The 14,468-nt window shown below is 34.3% G+C and overlaps 1 protein-coding gene across 6 annotated transcripts in view; it reads right to left on the bottom strand.

Annotated features, from left to right (window-relative positions):
• Window positions 1–328: 328 nt before the first annotated feature.
• Window positions 329–14,468, bottom strand: part of RNF138 (ring finger protein 138) — a 40,113-nt gene continuing 25,973 nt past the window's right edge. For 3 of the 6 annotated variants that reach the window (XM_004742888.3, XM_004742894.3, XM_004742889.3), the window contains 4 exons: window positions 7,571–7,627; window positions 6,464–6,575; window positions 4,653–4,760; window positions 329–2,663 (listed from right to left, as the gene is read on the bottom strand). In XM_004742888.3, the coding sequence (XP_004742945.1) occupies window positions 2,595–2,663; window positions 4,653–4,760; window positions 6,464–6,575; window positions 7,571–7,627 (346 nt within the window). In that variant the 3' untranslated portion in view covers window positions 329–2,594. The other 3 variants (XR_006602089.1, XM_004742890.3, XM_004742891.3) reach the window with 3 other exon arrangements.

The raw sequence follows: 14,468 nt of genomic DNA, 5'->3' as shown, positions 1-14,468 counted from the left end.
TGATATCATACTTAAGGGTAACTTCTCCATATAAAAGTGTTTATTAACCAGTTAACTAGCTTTCTGCCTGGTTGCTAACAGGACTTGAAAATCTTGCGGCATAAACACTTGACAAATAACCTTATAAATTGATTAACATTTGAAATGAAGATAGAATAGGTTTATAAAGTTAAATGCAACATATAGCATCAGCATGTGGTAGCTTTCTCCTATCCACTTTTTCAAGAGCAAAATAATGAGTTATCTCCTACATGTCTTCCAGGGTGAGTTATGAGAATTAAATGCTATCGTGTTTGCCTCTAGACAAAATTTTAATTAGACACACAAGTAGGAGAAAACCACTTTTAATTGAAAAATAAAGCAATACATCTCAAATAAGACTCTGTTTAACAACATAAACTGTAACTTGCTGAGGGAAATCGCCTTCCTAGAAGTGGTATTGTGAAATTTGGGTATCAGCAATCAATAGTTTCCCTCCTTTATTTTGACTCAGCTATAGGCATATTAAAAATAAGGACTTTCTCATTAATTTAAACTGTAAATCTGTAAAGCTTGTCCCTATTCCTAACCCACTGACAAAAGGTGAGATTAAACAAACATTTCCATACTGAGGAGTTCCCAGGTAATAGCAAATAGGCAATATTTTCCTTAAGAAAAGTTTATAGGAAAGACACACAAGACTATTATTGATATTTAACTAATCCACAAACTTCCAAACACAATTTCATCAAGATGATCTCTACTACAATTTTCCTTTAAAGAAGTTCTCAAATCTCAGAATGGTTTAAAACTTGATATACTGGAAGTATTAACTTTGAAAGAAAGTAGTAAAGTTATTGCTTTAAACTGGAAAAACCTATGGTCAAAAATCTTTTTAAAAAGAGTTCATTAAACAGCTATTCTTACAATTACACTCATGTAACTGCAGAGAAAATGTTCAAGCACATAGTAAACATCACTCTTTCGAATGACAGAACAAAGGCATATGCTTATCAAGATGTATGGCTTTTTTGGTGATTGTTATTACTACCATAGTCATTGTTTGACTGAAAAAGGTTTTTACAAAACTCCACTTTCAAAATTAACATTTTTATTAAATCAAGTTAAAAAAAATGTTCACTGTAGAAAAGTCAACAAGGGTTTTAACAAAACCAAAATATACCCTTTTCATACAATATATGTATATATTAGCAGCAAACTACTTCTGAGATTTTCTTTTATGTTCTTTTAGTTATTTTAAAGAAAGCATAAACAATGCATATTAGTATGGAATGTCAGCTAATACACACTTCCTCTTTCATTCTGTGATTTAGGCCTTCTAGTACAAATTATTTTATGATTCTTATTAATAAATACTAAGAACAAACCCAGTGTTGACTAAGAAGTAGTGAAACAGAGAGGCTGGTGGCATCCATCTCATTACTTCATAGTCATGCATTATCTTTGAGAGTAACAAATGAGCACCATATAAACAAGGTAATTATGTGTGTAAATTCAACTTTAAGGTGTAACAGTAGCCAACTAAACCACTTAGCATTTGGCCATTGCTTTTTAAAAATTTGGTGATATAAAAAATTTTAATCAAATCAGATATTCAATCCCATATTGCTTGTCCATTTTTAAAATCTTAATAGAAATTCTGTATATAACCTGACAAATTGCATGCATATGTTGTGTGTGTAAATACACATAAAAAAGTATATGCATATATACACACACATCTTTAGCTTTGAATGAGTTTCTAAACTGAAATGAAACCAAACCTCTCATTTAAACATACCTGTAGAATATGATATCACCAACTGGAGTTTCTAATCAAAGTTTCATCTTAGCTAAAGAGAAATACTGGCTAGAAAATTTTGAGGACAAAGAGCTATAATTTGTCTTAATATACTTTAGGCTTACAAATTAGTCGGCCAAACAAGATTTGAAATCACCAACCTCCCACCTAAGAAATAAATTTTTCTCTTAGTATTTCCTTCTAAGGCAAAAAGAAAATACCTTTACGATGAACCTTCACTTTTTAAAGAGTTATAATTATTAAAGAAATCTCACTAGTCTTCAAAAATACTAAACATTATATAAATACAATTTTCTTATAGTTGGATTCTTCAGCTAGAATCTGTATTAAAAAAGTTTCCTTTGGATTGTTTCATTTAGCACTTCAAGTCTCCATTCTGCAACTCTGGTAACTGGCTCAGATTTAGTAGGTTTCTATCAATCACATCTTTCAGAGTGTGCTACTGTGTGTTACCTGTGTACAAGAACGTCCATGGGAGGAACTGCACCAAATTCCAAAAGCAATGTAAGGAAAAATTTAAGACTGTATAATATAAAAAAAGAGAAGTATAACATGAAATCCCTTTTGTCCATTTCAATATTTTTAAAGATAATGTCCTAACTTTCATTTTTAACTTATCAAAAAGATGAAGTTTTCAGATGGCCCACCTTTATTTTTTAATTAAAAACCTAAATCAATAGACTGAATTACTTTTATTAATATACACGTCAAGTTACTGAAACGGTGACTTCATGTAGTTTTCCCCTTGAAGATGGCACTTGCAGGTACAAAGATGCAGAGATGTCTATAGCCTTCAGATGTTTACTTGAAAAGATTCTTCAACTGCAGTTTGATACTGGGTTTCCTCATCTAGCTGAAGATTCTAAAAACAATGACATTAACGTATCAATAGGAAAGATATACTCCACTACTCAATACTTTGCCCAATATATTAACACACTTAAAATGGTTTATGTTACAATATATGCTATCCTTTAAAACATAAGATTTAAATGTCTGAACTTTAGTAATTAAGTTCAGTTGTAATTATTTAAATATAATTGATAAACAACAAATTAGGATGAGCAGAAAATGAAATTTGAAAGTTATAGTGCTTTAAGATGAGGTAGTTAATTAAAAGTACAGTTAAAGGTAACCCACAATTTTAAGTGATAATAAATGTGTCATCTCTAGAAAACAATGTCAAACTATCTAAAAAATTTAATTTTAAATAAGCATTTATTGAATTAAGAGAACTAAATAGCAGCTTCTTAATCCTAACATGAAGCTAAAAACTATAGCTTCCTCAATCTTAGTTACACCAGCCTCCTTCACTTAATTCTACTTGCTGCTATCAGTTATGTTTTATGGGTTTGCTTTAAAATGGGCTTCCACTTGACAATCTCGAATAATTAAAATTACATACTCTTCTTTCGCAAAATAAAACTGGACAATTGATCAAAATAGATCACAATATCACAATAGATCAAAAGCGGTTTATAAAATATATTTTCATTTTTACAAATCATATTGTCCACAGTAAACTTTCTTAAAATGAGAATTTAAGAATCTGTATTTCATAAAAATGCTAAAATCATAAAAGTACACATGAATTTTACACATTTGAGGTGTTACTTTAAAACAATATAACTAAAAATGCAAATTCCACAAAATAAAAAAAAATTTATCGATAATGATATAATTTCAACACTGGAGAACAGAGAAAAAAATAAATTCTGTTCATGTCATTGTCAGAATTGCACATGCCTGTGCTTACCTAAACTGGAAAATAAGTATCAGCCATTCTTTATCAGGATTAATATTGAATTAGATATGGTTTTAATTCATTGCAGTTGAATAAAATGTAATTTCACAATAAAACAAAAAGTCATCTAATTTCTTTAAAAAATTATAATGACACATTTGGGAGGTAGAAAGTAACCCCATTTTTGCTTTAGGGATCTTTTTTATATAACTTCTCTCATGCCTGTTAAAGCGATCGTCTAAGACCAGAATCTACTCAATCTGGCTTTATTTAATAATTATGCTCCCTCATTTTTAACAAGGATGTGGGCACCTGGCTGGCTCAGTTGGTTGGGTGTCTGCATTCGACTCTGGTAATGATCCCATGGTCCCAGAGTCCTGGGATCAAGCCCCCTGTAAGGCTCTCTGTTCAGCAGGGAGCCTGCACCCCCCTCTCCTCCTGTCCCTCCCCGACCTTGTGATCTCTCTCGCTCTCTCAGTCACCCAATCTCTCAAATAAAATCTTTAAAAAAAATAATCTGTCTCATATGTAGACATGAAAAATCTATTATAATAAGCAACTTATACTACATGAGAACAACATTCTCCTCCCATCTGTTGCACCAGTTTCACTTCTCTAAACAGGTATAATTATCCCTTAAATCTAGACAGTTTTCACATAAATAGTTATTTTGTTCAATCTGGGGGTTTACTCATCTTACATTAATTATCTCTCTAGTACAAGGAGGTAAACAGTAAATTTAACTGTACCACTTCCACAAATATAGAACCAAAGTACACCTATATTATATAAACAACTCTGGGGTGCCTGGGTGACTCAGTCATTAGGCATCTGCCTTTGGCTCAAGTCATGATCCCAGCATCTTGGGATCGAGCCCCATATGGGGTTCCCTGCTCAACAGGGAGCCTGCTTCTCCCCCTCTAGCTCTCCCATGCTTATGTTCCCTCTCTCAATATCACTCTCTGTAATAAAATCTTTTAAAATAATAAATAAATAAATAAATAATAAAAACAATAGCTTGTTTCAAAACTCAAGTCTAGACTGAAAAAGTTAATTTAACTTGAATATTTACAGGGCATTTTCTTAAGCTTAAAGAATTTCACTTACCACAAATTCTCCATAATCAAACTGATGTCTTTGATTTAGATGACTAACGAAATTTCTAGTAATCTGGCTAGGATCTCCCCAAGGAAGAGACACACAAATAGGACATGTCTATGAGAAACAGAATGTTTTAAATATAATGAAAATATCCAAACATACTAATTATTGGAAGTATTAAAACAACACAAGCTTATGTTACTGAAAATGTCTATATAAAAATCATTTCTGGGGTGCCTAGGTGGCTCAGTGGGTTAAGCTTCTGCCTTCAGATCAGGTCATGATCTCAGAGTCCTGGGATCGAGCCCCGCATCAGGCTCTCTGCTCAGTGGGGAGCCTGCTTCCCCCGCTCTCTCTGCCTACCTCTGCCTACCTGCAATCTCTGTCGAATAAATAAAGAAAATCTTTAAAAAAAAATCACTTCTAAGGTCCAAATTTCAAGAAATCATCATTTCCTGACCAAAGTACCTCAGATAAAGTATAGTAATCTAACACAATAAAAAAGAGAGATACATTCTATTATTTATATCTCTGACTACAAAGATTTGTTTGAACAGAAACATCATAGTCAGCCTTTAATAATGCCACAGTTGCTATCATTAGCCAGCATGTAATCTCATTTGAACCACAAGTAACTATAATCACTATTAGCTTAATTTTATTTATAAGTAAAATGAAAGTGAAGTAAACTTCAAATCAATCCTTAAGGTTTTAAATGAAGGACATGCTAAAAAGTGAATGGATGAAACACTCAAATCAAGTAAGAAGAAACTTTTAACTGGACTCTAACCAAAGTTTGTGCTGTTTTGAAAATAATGCAGAACAAAAATTGGCCAATGCAATATAAAACAAATCAAGTATCTTAAATGTGAGATTTTTTCCTGGAGAGATCTTTGGCAATTGTATTTGTTTATTAACTGACTGTCCCCTAATGAACGGAGTAGGTGATGTGTCTCCCTTTGTGCTATGTAAGAGTTTAAGTGTAGTCTCAGTAGTTACGGAGGCATATCTTTCACACCTTTTCTAGCACTACCAACTAAATCTGCTTAGAAATACCTATAATCCTTATTTTATTTATGAAATGTTCTTTCTACTCTATTTCTGAAGAAAATATATATCAAAATGTACAGGTGAAAAGGAAGTATCTCTTCCAGCTCAGTTTCTCCTGTACCATCCACAGCTGAAATCACTTACCTGTGTAACTCATGTTCCAAAAGAGGACTTGTAGGACCATTAACACAATGCTGGAATCCTGCAGTCCACTGTCTCCCTCATTCATCAAAAAGGTCTCCCCCTTTCTTACACAGCCTCAAAATGGCATCAAAAAGATATGTATGCATCAAAAAGAAAGTATGATTCTTTTCCTTCCGTGCTTTATGCATTCATATACTAGATTCTGCAAGGATACAATTAAAAACACCTACTGACTTCATTCTTATTTATAAATGCTTTCACCTACAACAGGTCCACCAGGCCAGATCCAGCTGCCTGAATCCTACAGATTAAGAGATTGAGAGGTCTCAGTAGAGGTTCTGCCATTCCTCAAATGAAAATCCCCAGTTCACCTTTCATGATTTCACTCTCCTCCAGCCTATTCTCTTACATCACCCTTATAATAACCATCTCCCTTTCTATAAGTGAGTTAGTGGAATTTTAAATATCTTATTTTGCTTCTGGTCATCAATTTTTTGTTGACAAAAGTCTACCTTCTTGATAATGCCCATTCCAAGTTTAAATCAACTACTTTCCCATATACACATGAAGTAAAATGGAAGAGCATATTTAAACAGAAGACTGTCTTTAACATAGGTACTTACCACAGGAACTATCTGAAATAGGTGATTACTGTTACAATGATCCAGTAAACGCTGTCTGGTAAAATTTGATTCTTGACACAAGGGACATTTAAAGGTAGGATGCCCAGAAGAACTATAAAATAATTTTAAATGAAATGTACTTAAGGTGAAATCATAACAAAAATGATGCTTTTCTATTCTTTGACCAATTATTTTAAGTTTCGTTTTTTAAAAATATACTTATTATTCAAAGATTTCCTCATTTTGCAAAAACTATTTTCAGTAAATTATCTACAACAGATGTTCCCAAACAATCTCAGTTTACAGTACCCTTAAAATGTTTCAGTACATTTTCTCGTGGCGCCTTTAGCTTAAACGAAAACAAACCTAGCTGCCCCATATGTTAAGCAGTTACGTCCAAACAACTTAAATTTAGTCATTTGTGTAAGGCCAACAGATGTCTCTGTAACTCTCCTGAAAGTTGTAAACACCCTGTGGTGTCCCATATCTAGGACGTCAAAACTTTTTATTAAAAAGATTCCCATCAAGGTCAGATCCTTAGTCTATCCCAATCTCTCTAGGAATCTAACATCCAAAATTCATAGGAAAAGTGAAAAACAATAGTGTCAATCATCAGAACAATCAACATTTCAAAACATTTTGAGGATCATGCATCACTGAAGTTTAATACCTCAGAATTTCAGCAAAGGGACAGTTTAATACTGACATCTCTACCTAAATTATGCATGGAAGAAACTGGACCACAGTAAAAGAGGAGATCTACACTATTCTAATTTAACGTGATCTGTAAAAGCATCTGTAGCATTTATTTAATTGCTAGTCTAGCATTATGCCTGATGATTTCATTTTATAAAAAAATTTCAGGGGTGCCTGGGTGGCTCAGTGGGTTAAAGCCTCTGCCTTTGGCTCATCTCAGGGTCCTGGGATTGAGCCCCACATTGGTCTCTCTGCTCAGCAGGAATCCTGCTTCCTCCTCTCACTCTGCCTGCCTCTCTGCCTACTTGTGATCTCTGTCTGTCAAGTTAATTAATTAATTAATTAATTAAAAGATCTATTATAAAGTGACAGATATTATATACTAAAGTAGTAAAATTTTCAAAAGCTTACCTTGTATTCTCTTGATAAGTTTCTGTGTTATCAGATGTAGATGTTTCACTCCTATTACTTAAGAAGAATAGAGGTGGGAAAACGTTAATACCTCAAGTAAAAAAGCACATTACAGATTCACTAACTTGAATTGCTAATGAAATGACTAGTCTGAATTTTTTTAAAAGCCTGAACTTCAGGATGCCTGGGTGGCTCAGCCAGTTAAGCATCTAATTCTTGATTTTGGCTCAGGTCATGATCTCAGCATTATGAGACTGCGCCCCATATAGGTTCTGTGCTGAGCACGGACCCTGCTAGAGATTCTCTTTCTCCCCCTCTCTTCACTCCCCCAACTCGCACATGCACGCCCTCTTTTAAAAAAAATAAAAATAAAAATAAAAAAAAAGCCTGAACTTCAAATAGTTCTGAACTATGAAATAATTATAGCATTACTTTTTAAATAAATTCTGGTAAGAAAACTGCTTATTAAATCTTTATTTACATCCTTTTCAAATTAGCTTATGCAGTTACAAATATATAGAGAATATAGAATTTTGCAGAATTAACTTAAATTTCTAGCATGATAGTATTTCCCCAGGTTCTTCAGACTTTCAAAGAGACTCTTCCACCTAGACTACCTAGTTTTTGAAAGCTGAGGTAGAAGCAAGAATCTGTGAACTTTCTGACTTGTAACTAGAATGTGGTTTAAAGATGCAGCCTCCAAAGCAGAGTAGTTTTAAGAGAAGATTTAAATGTTCATTATGTTCTTATTTTCCAAAAAAGGAACTAGACTTTCCAACATTTAATATACAGAACAATTTGACATCTTCAGAGGGACCCTGTCCTGGAGCCAAATGTCATATGCAGTATTAGAGAAATCCAGAGGGATGAGTTGGTATGTTCCAAATGGGGACTGTCACTTATGCATTACAGAATATTATCAGAATGGTCAATTTTATAGAAACAAATCCTTTTAATAGCAGAAACATTAACAGAAATGAGACAGGTAGTGGGCAAAGAACTGTACCATGCAGAAGTCTGCTTTTATATCTCAATACCAGAATTAAAAGAGTTGTTAAACCTAGAAAAATGCTTATTCATTTTTTATAAAAAACAAAACCGTTACTATACCAGCTGCCTAACAAATGTTCTTTTCTTTTTGAATTTTCCTTTTTTGATTTTTCATAATAGAGCTACATACAACAAGGTTTATTTAGTGTAGACACCCTCCCAAAGACTGTCCCTTCTATGAAAATAACCATGTTCTCTCTCCACACACATCTATCCAATGCTGAGCCAGCAAGCGAGCTTCCCAGTTTTCACACCCAAAGAGCAAACTAGTAAACCATTCTTTTCTGTACCTTTCCGGCAGATACTAATCTGTCTCTTCAGGTAAAGGTGGCATTTTAACAATGTGAAGACTAAACACCTTTTTAAAATAAACTCAAATTATGGAAACTGCATTTATTAAAGAGTTATTCTGAATTTGTTAATGAAAACAGTATGTGTCACCTATTTTTTAAAAATCTCATATCTGTATCTTTAAACTTGGTAACAGATTTTTCTAATTGTTTTTTTAAATCTTTTTAAAATCTTTCAAATAGGGGTGCCTGACTCTTAATCTCAGGGTTCTGAGTTCAAGTCTCACACTGGGCACTGAGCTTACTTAAAAAACTAAAAAATAAAAAACAAATAAAATCTTCCAAATAAATATAATCACTGGGTTTTGAATGTGTCCTTTAAAAACACTGTAACGAATACTATGCAGCCATCAAAAGAAATGAAATCTTGCCATTTGCGACAACATGGATGGAACTAGAGCGTATCATGCTTAGCGAAATAAGTCAAGCAGAGAAAGACAACTATCATATGATCTCCCTGATATGAGGAAGTGGTGATGCAACATGGGGGCTTAAGTGGGTAGGAGAAGAATAAATGAAACAAGATGGGATCGGGAGGGAGACAAACCATAAGTGACTCTTAATCCCACAAAACAAACTGAGGGTTGCTGGGGGGAGGGGGTTTGGGAGAAGGGGGTGGGGTTATGGACATTGGGGAGGGTATGTGCTTTGGTGAGTGCTGTGAAGTGTGTAAACCTGGTGATTCACAGACCTGTACCCCTGGGGATAAAAATATATGTTTATAAAAAATAAAATAAAATAAAAACACTGTAACGACTTCTAGTTGGTTTATAAGAACAACTGTAACATCATTAGGGAAGATGAAAATTTCAACAAAGCTCTTTTGACATTTAATGAATGGAACTGAAAATTTTAGTAAGCTCAACCTGTGACATACTTCTTCTATTTGGATCTATAAGCTTTTGTATGGTAAATATCTTTTTCAGCCATGACAGTCAGCAAAATCAGTATCGCTGTAAAAAGAACTTAGTTTCAAATCTTTGATTATGTCATAGTGTTAAACTAAGATTTAAAAAATTTTAGGGGGCACCTGGGTGGCTTAGTCAGTTAAGCATCCAACTCTTGATTTTGGCTCAGGTCATGACCTTGGGGTAGTGAGACTGAGCCCTGTGACAGGCTCCACGCTCAGCAGGGAGTCTGCTTGAGATTCTCTCCTTTCCTCTCTTGCGTCTACCCCGCAACTCATGCACGTGTGTGTGTGCTCTAAGTAAATCTTTTAAAAAATTTTCTAGAAAGTATAGTCAACAATACTAGTTTTAGTAAAAGTATTAATAAAACATTAATAAAAATATCTCATACCATTAAGCAAAATTTATTTTTAAAGTAACAATTTCATCTTTAGCTCACTTAAATTTTGCATACTTTAAATGTACATAAAGTATTTGTACTGTAAAATACATGCATGTTTTTTATTATTTTATTTTTACTTTAAGATTTGTGTATTCATTTTAGAGTGAAAGAGAGAGGGTGAGTGAGAGCACAGAGAGAGGCAAAGGGAAAGAAGCAGTTTCCTGTTGAGCTAGGAACCCGATGCAGAGCTAGATCTCACAATCTGGAGACCATGACCTGAGCCAAAACCAAGAGTCAGACACTTAACCAGCTGAGCCACCCAGGTGCCCCAGATGCATAGTTTTAAAATAAACATACATGTACTAGGAATGCATTCTTTATTTTTTTCACTGACGGGGTATACAACCACAAAAGTGATTTAAAACATTTTAATATCAAATTTAATGCCCTTTTCAAATGCTTTCTCCCTTGCCTCTCCCATTACAGTTCTCTATTTTCCATTATAACTGTCATTATCATCACTCTAGCCCTTCCTAATCATCCTGTACCATGTCTGGGCTACTACTGGTAGCCTATTCATTTACTCCAGAAATGCATGAATGGGTTCAACAACAGAAAATCTATTACAGGTACCATATTATCAATTAAAATTTTTAAAAGATCATTTCATCTGATGCAGAATAACCATTCAATAAGATGCAACCTCCATAATGAAAACAAAAACAAAAACAAAAAATCCTGATCGTTCACAATGCTTCTAAAAATACAAATGCCTACACCTTAAGTACCAAAATATCTGGGAATTGTGTCAAATGTATGTAAGTTTTAATTCCATAAAAGATTCCATTTTTTGAAAAGATTTTATTTATTTGACAGACAGAGATCACAAGTAGGCAGAGAGGCAGGCAGAGAGAGATAGGAGGAAGCAGGCTCCCCGCTAAGCAGAGAGCCTGATGTGGGGTTCAATCCCAGGACCCTGAGATCATGACCTGAGCGGAAGGCAGAGGCTTCAACCCACTGAGCCACCCAGGCGCCCCAAAAGATCCCATTTTGAACAGAACCATTTAATGGGGAAATCTTAAATTCAGAATGATATCATTATGACACAGATAAAAAATACCTATGTTAAAAAACTACAGTAAACATAATACTTAATAAAATTTTAGATGCATTCGCACTTAAAATCAAGAACAAGAGAAAGGTGTCTCCTACTTAATATTGGATAGAGATCCTAGTTAATGCAATAAATTATGACATGAAACACTAAGACATAAAATTACATTAAAAAAAAATTTTCCACATAGTAAGTCCAAGAGAATCTACAGGTAAATTATTTGGAACTATGAGAACTAATAAGTCAACAGTTGCTAATACAATCTTAACGTAAAAATCTGGACTATTCCTACGCACTAGTAATAATCACTTAGATTACAAAACAGGAAAAAACATCCATATGTATACAACAGAAGTTTTACTAGGAAAAGATACAACAAAACATATTTACACATGCTCTAAATGGAATTTTTCAGCACATTTTTTTAAAAAAATGCTCTTTTAAAAAAAGAGATGGGGCACCTGGGTGGCTCAGTTGGTTAAGGGGTCTGCCTTCAGCTCAGGTCATGATCTCAGGGTCCTCAGATGGAGCTCCAGGGCAGGCTCCCTGCTTCTCCCTCTCCCTCCGTGCCACCTCCACCCCCCACATTCCTGCCCTGTCTTTCTCAAATGAATTTAAAAAAAACTTTTAAAAAAGAAAAAGGGAGAGAAGGGTGCCTGGGTGACTCAATGGGTTAAAGCCTCTGCCTTCAGCCCAGGTCACAGTCTCAGGGTCCTGGGATCCAGTCCTGAGTCAGGCTCTCTGCTCAGCAGGGAGCCTGCTTCCCCTCCTCTCTCTCTGCCTGCCTCTCTGGCTACTTATGATCTCTCTTTCTGTCAAATAAAAAAATAAAATCTGTAAAAAAAAAGGGGGGGGGTGGTGGTGCCTGGGTGGCTCAGTCACTAAGCATCTGCCTTCAGCTCAGGTCATGATCCCAGTGTCTGTGGATCGAGCCCCACATGGGGCTGCCTGCTCAGTGGGAAGCTTGCCTCTCCTTCTAGAGCTCCCCCACGCTTGTGTTCTTTCTCTTGCTATCTCTGTCAAATAAATAAAAATCTTTTCTAAAAAATCACATTAAAAAAACTGGGGAAGACAAGCTGTTTCCCTGTTTAATGTAAACAGGGAAAGTCAGGATCATATGATGTCAATTCCCTACAAATCTATGATTTCAATGAATTCAACCTCTATAATGCTTCTGATCAAAATCTCTACAGAGATTTTCAGGAGACTCAAAAGTCTGATTCTAAAATTTATGTGGAATATCAAGGGGACAAGAATAGTAGAAACAATTTAAAAATTAAGTAAACCAAGGAAGGAAATTTTCCTTACATGACATTAAAACTTATTGTTGAAGCAATAATAATTAAGATAGCCTGATATCAGAGAAATAAGCAAATGAACAGAACAGAACACAGAGAGATGTGTAGGACTGAAATGGCACTGTAAATCTGTGAGGAAAAAATTGACCCACTGAATGGTACTGGACAAATGGCTAACCACATGGGGAAATTTTTTCTACCTCACATTATACATTCAAAATAAATGTGAAAAGCAGAGCTTTAAAATGTTCAAAGAAGAAAATATCTTATAACCTTGACATAGGAAAAAATTTCTCAACATGATACAAAATGCAAAAATCATTTAAAAAATTATATATATATACATACAAATAAAAATAACACATTTTTGTTTGTCAAAAGATACTATAACAAGAGTAGCCAAAGACATTTGCAATCAGGAAATAAAAGCAAAAATAGACAAGTAGGACTACCTAACTTAAAAAGCTTCATCACAGCAAAGGAAACAACCGAAAGAGTGAAAAGATGACCTATGGAATGAGAGAATATATTTATAAACCACGTATCTGATAAAGGGTTAATCTTCAAAATATATAAGGAACTCCTACAACTTAACAGCAAAGAAACTACCAACCCTATTACAAAATAGGGGCTAAAAACTTGAATAATTCTCCAAAGATGAGATAGAAATGGCCAACAGGTATATAGAAAGATGCTCAAGGTCACTAATCAACAGGGAAATGCAAATCAAAATCACAATGAGCTGTCATCTCATACCTGTTATGACAGCTATTATCAAAAAAGCATATAAGACGAGTATTAGTGAGGGTGTGGGAAAAAACTGGAACCTATGTACACTGTAGGTGGGAACGAAAATGTTACAACCACTTTGGAAAACAGTAGGAAGGTTCCCCCTCAAAAAACAAACAAAACTACCATATGATTCAGGATTCTTACTTGTGGGTATTTACCCAAAACAACTGAAATCAAGATCATGAAGAAATATTAGCATTCCCATGTTCACTGTGGGGCTATTCATAAAAGCCAGGAGGCAGAAACAATCTTGTGAATGTATAAAGACACAAAGATACAAATAGATAAAGAAAATGTGGCATATACATACAACTGATTATTCAACCTTAAAGGAAATCCTGTAAATGAATGAATCCTGAAAATGACAACATGAATGAACCTTGAGAATGTTCTAAGTTAAATAAGCCAGTCACAGCACAAATATTCCATGATTTCACTTATATGAACTATGCAAAATAGTCAAACTCATAGAAGCAAAGAACAGAATTGTGGTTGCCAAAGACTAAGAGACAGTGAAATCGGGAGTTACTAATCAATATGTATAAAACATTAGTTATGCAAGATAGGTTCTAGAGATTTGTTGTACAACACTGTGACAATAGATAAGAACACTATATTATACACTTAAAAATCTGTTAAGAGGATAGCTAGCTAGCTCATGTTAAGCATCCTTTCCAAAATTAAAAAAAAAAAAAAGGAAAGGGGCCCCTGGCTGCTCAGTTGGAAGAGTGTACAAATTTTGATCTTGGGGTTGTGAGCCCCAAGTAAATAGAGATTACTTAAATAAATAAAACATTTTTAAAAAGGAAGAAAAAGAATTAAAATTATGTATGACTATGCCATTTAATGCTAAATTAAGTTGCAATATTCCTTAAAGCAAAATTTTCAAAATGCTTAAGTATCTCATTTCTAGTCTTTTAAAAATATGAAGAAAGGGTGCCTGGGTGGCTCAGTGGGTTAGGCCGCTGCCTTCGGCTCAGGTCATGATCCCAGGGTCCTGGGAT

Source organism: Mustela putorius, unplaced genomic scaffold, assembly GCF_011764305.1.
Source record: "Mustela putorius furo isolate JIRA1106 unplaced genomic scaffold, ASM1176430v1.1 tig00003858_pilon_pilon_pilon, whole genome shotgun sequence".
NCBI classification, from domain to species: domain Eukaryota; kingdom Metazoa; phylum Chordata; class Mammalia; order Carnivora; family Mustelidae; genus Mustela; species Mustela putorius.
Note: the sequence above shows the minus strand (reverse complement) of the source record. Positions and strands in the feature narration are given on the sequence as shown.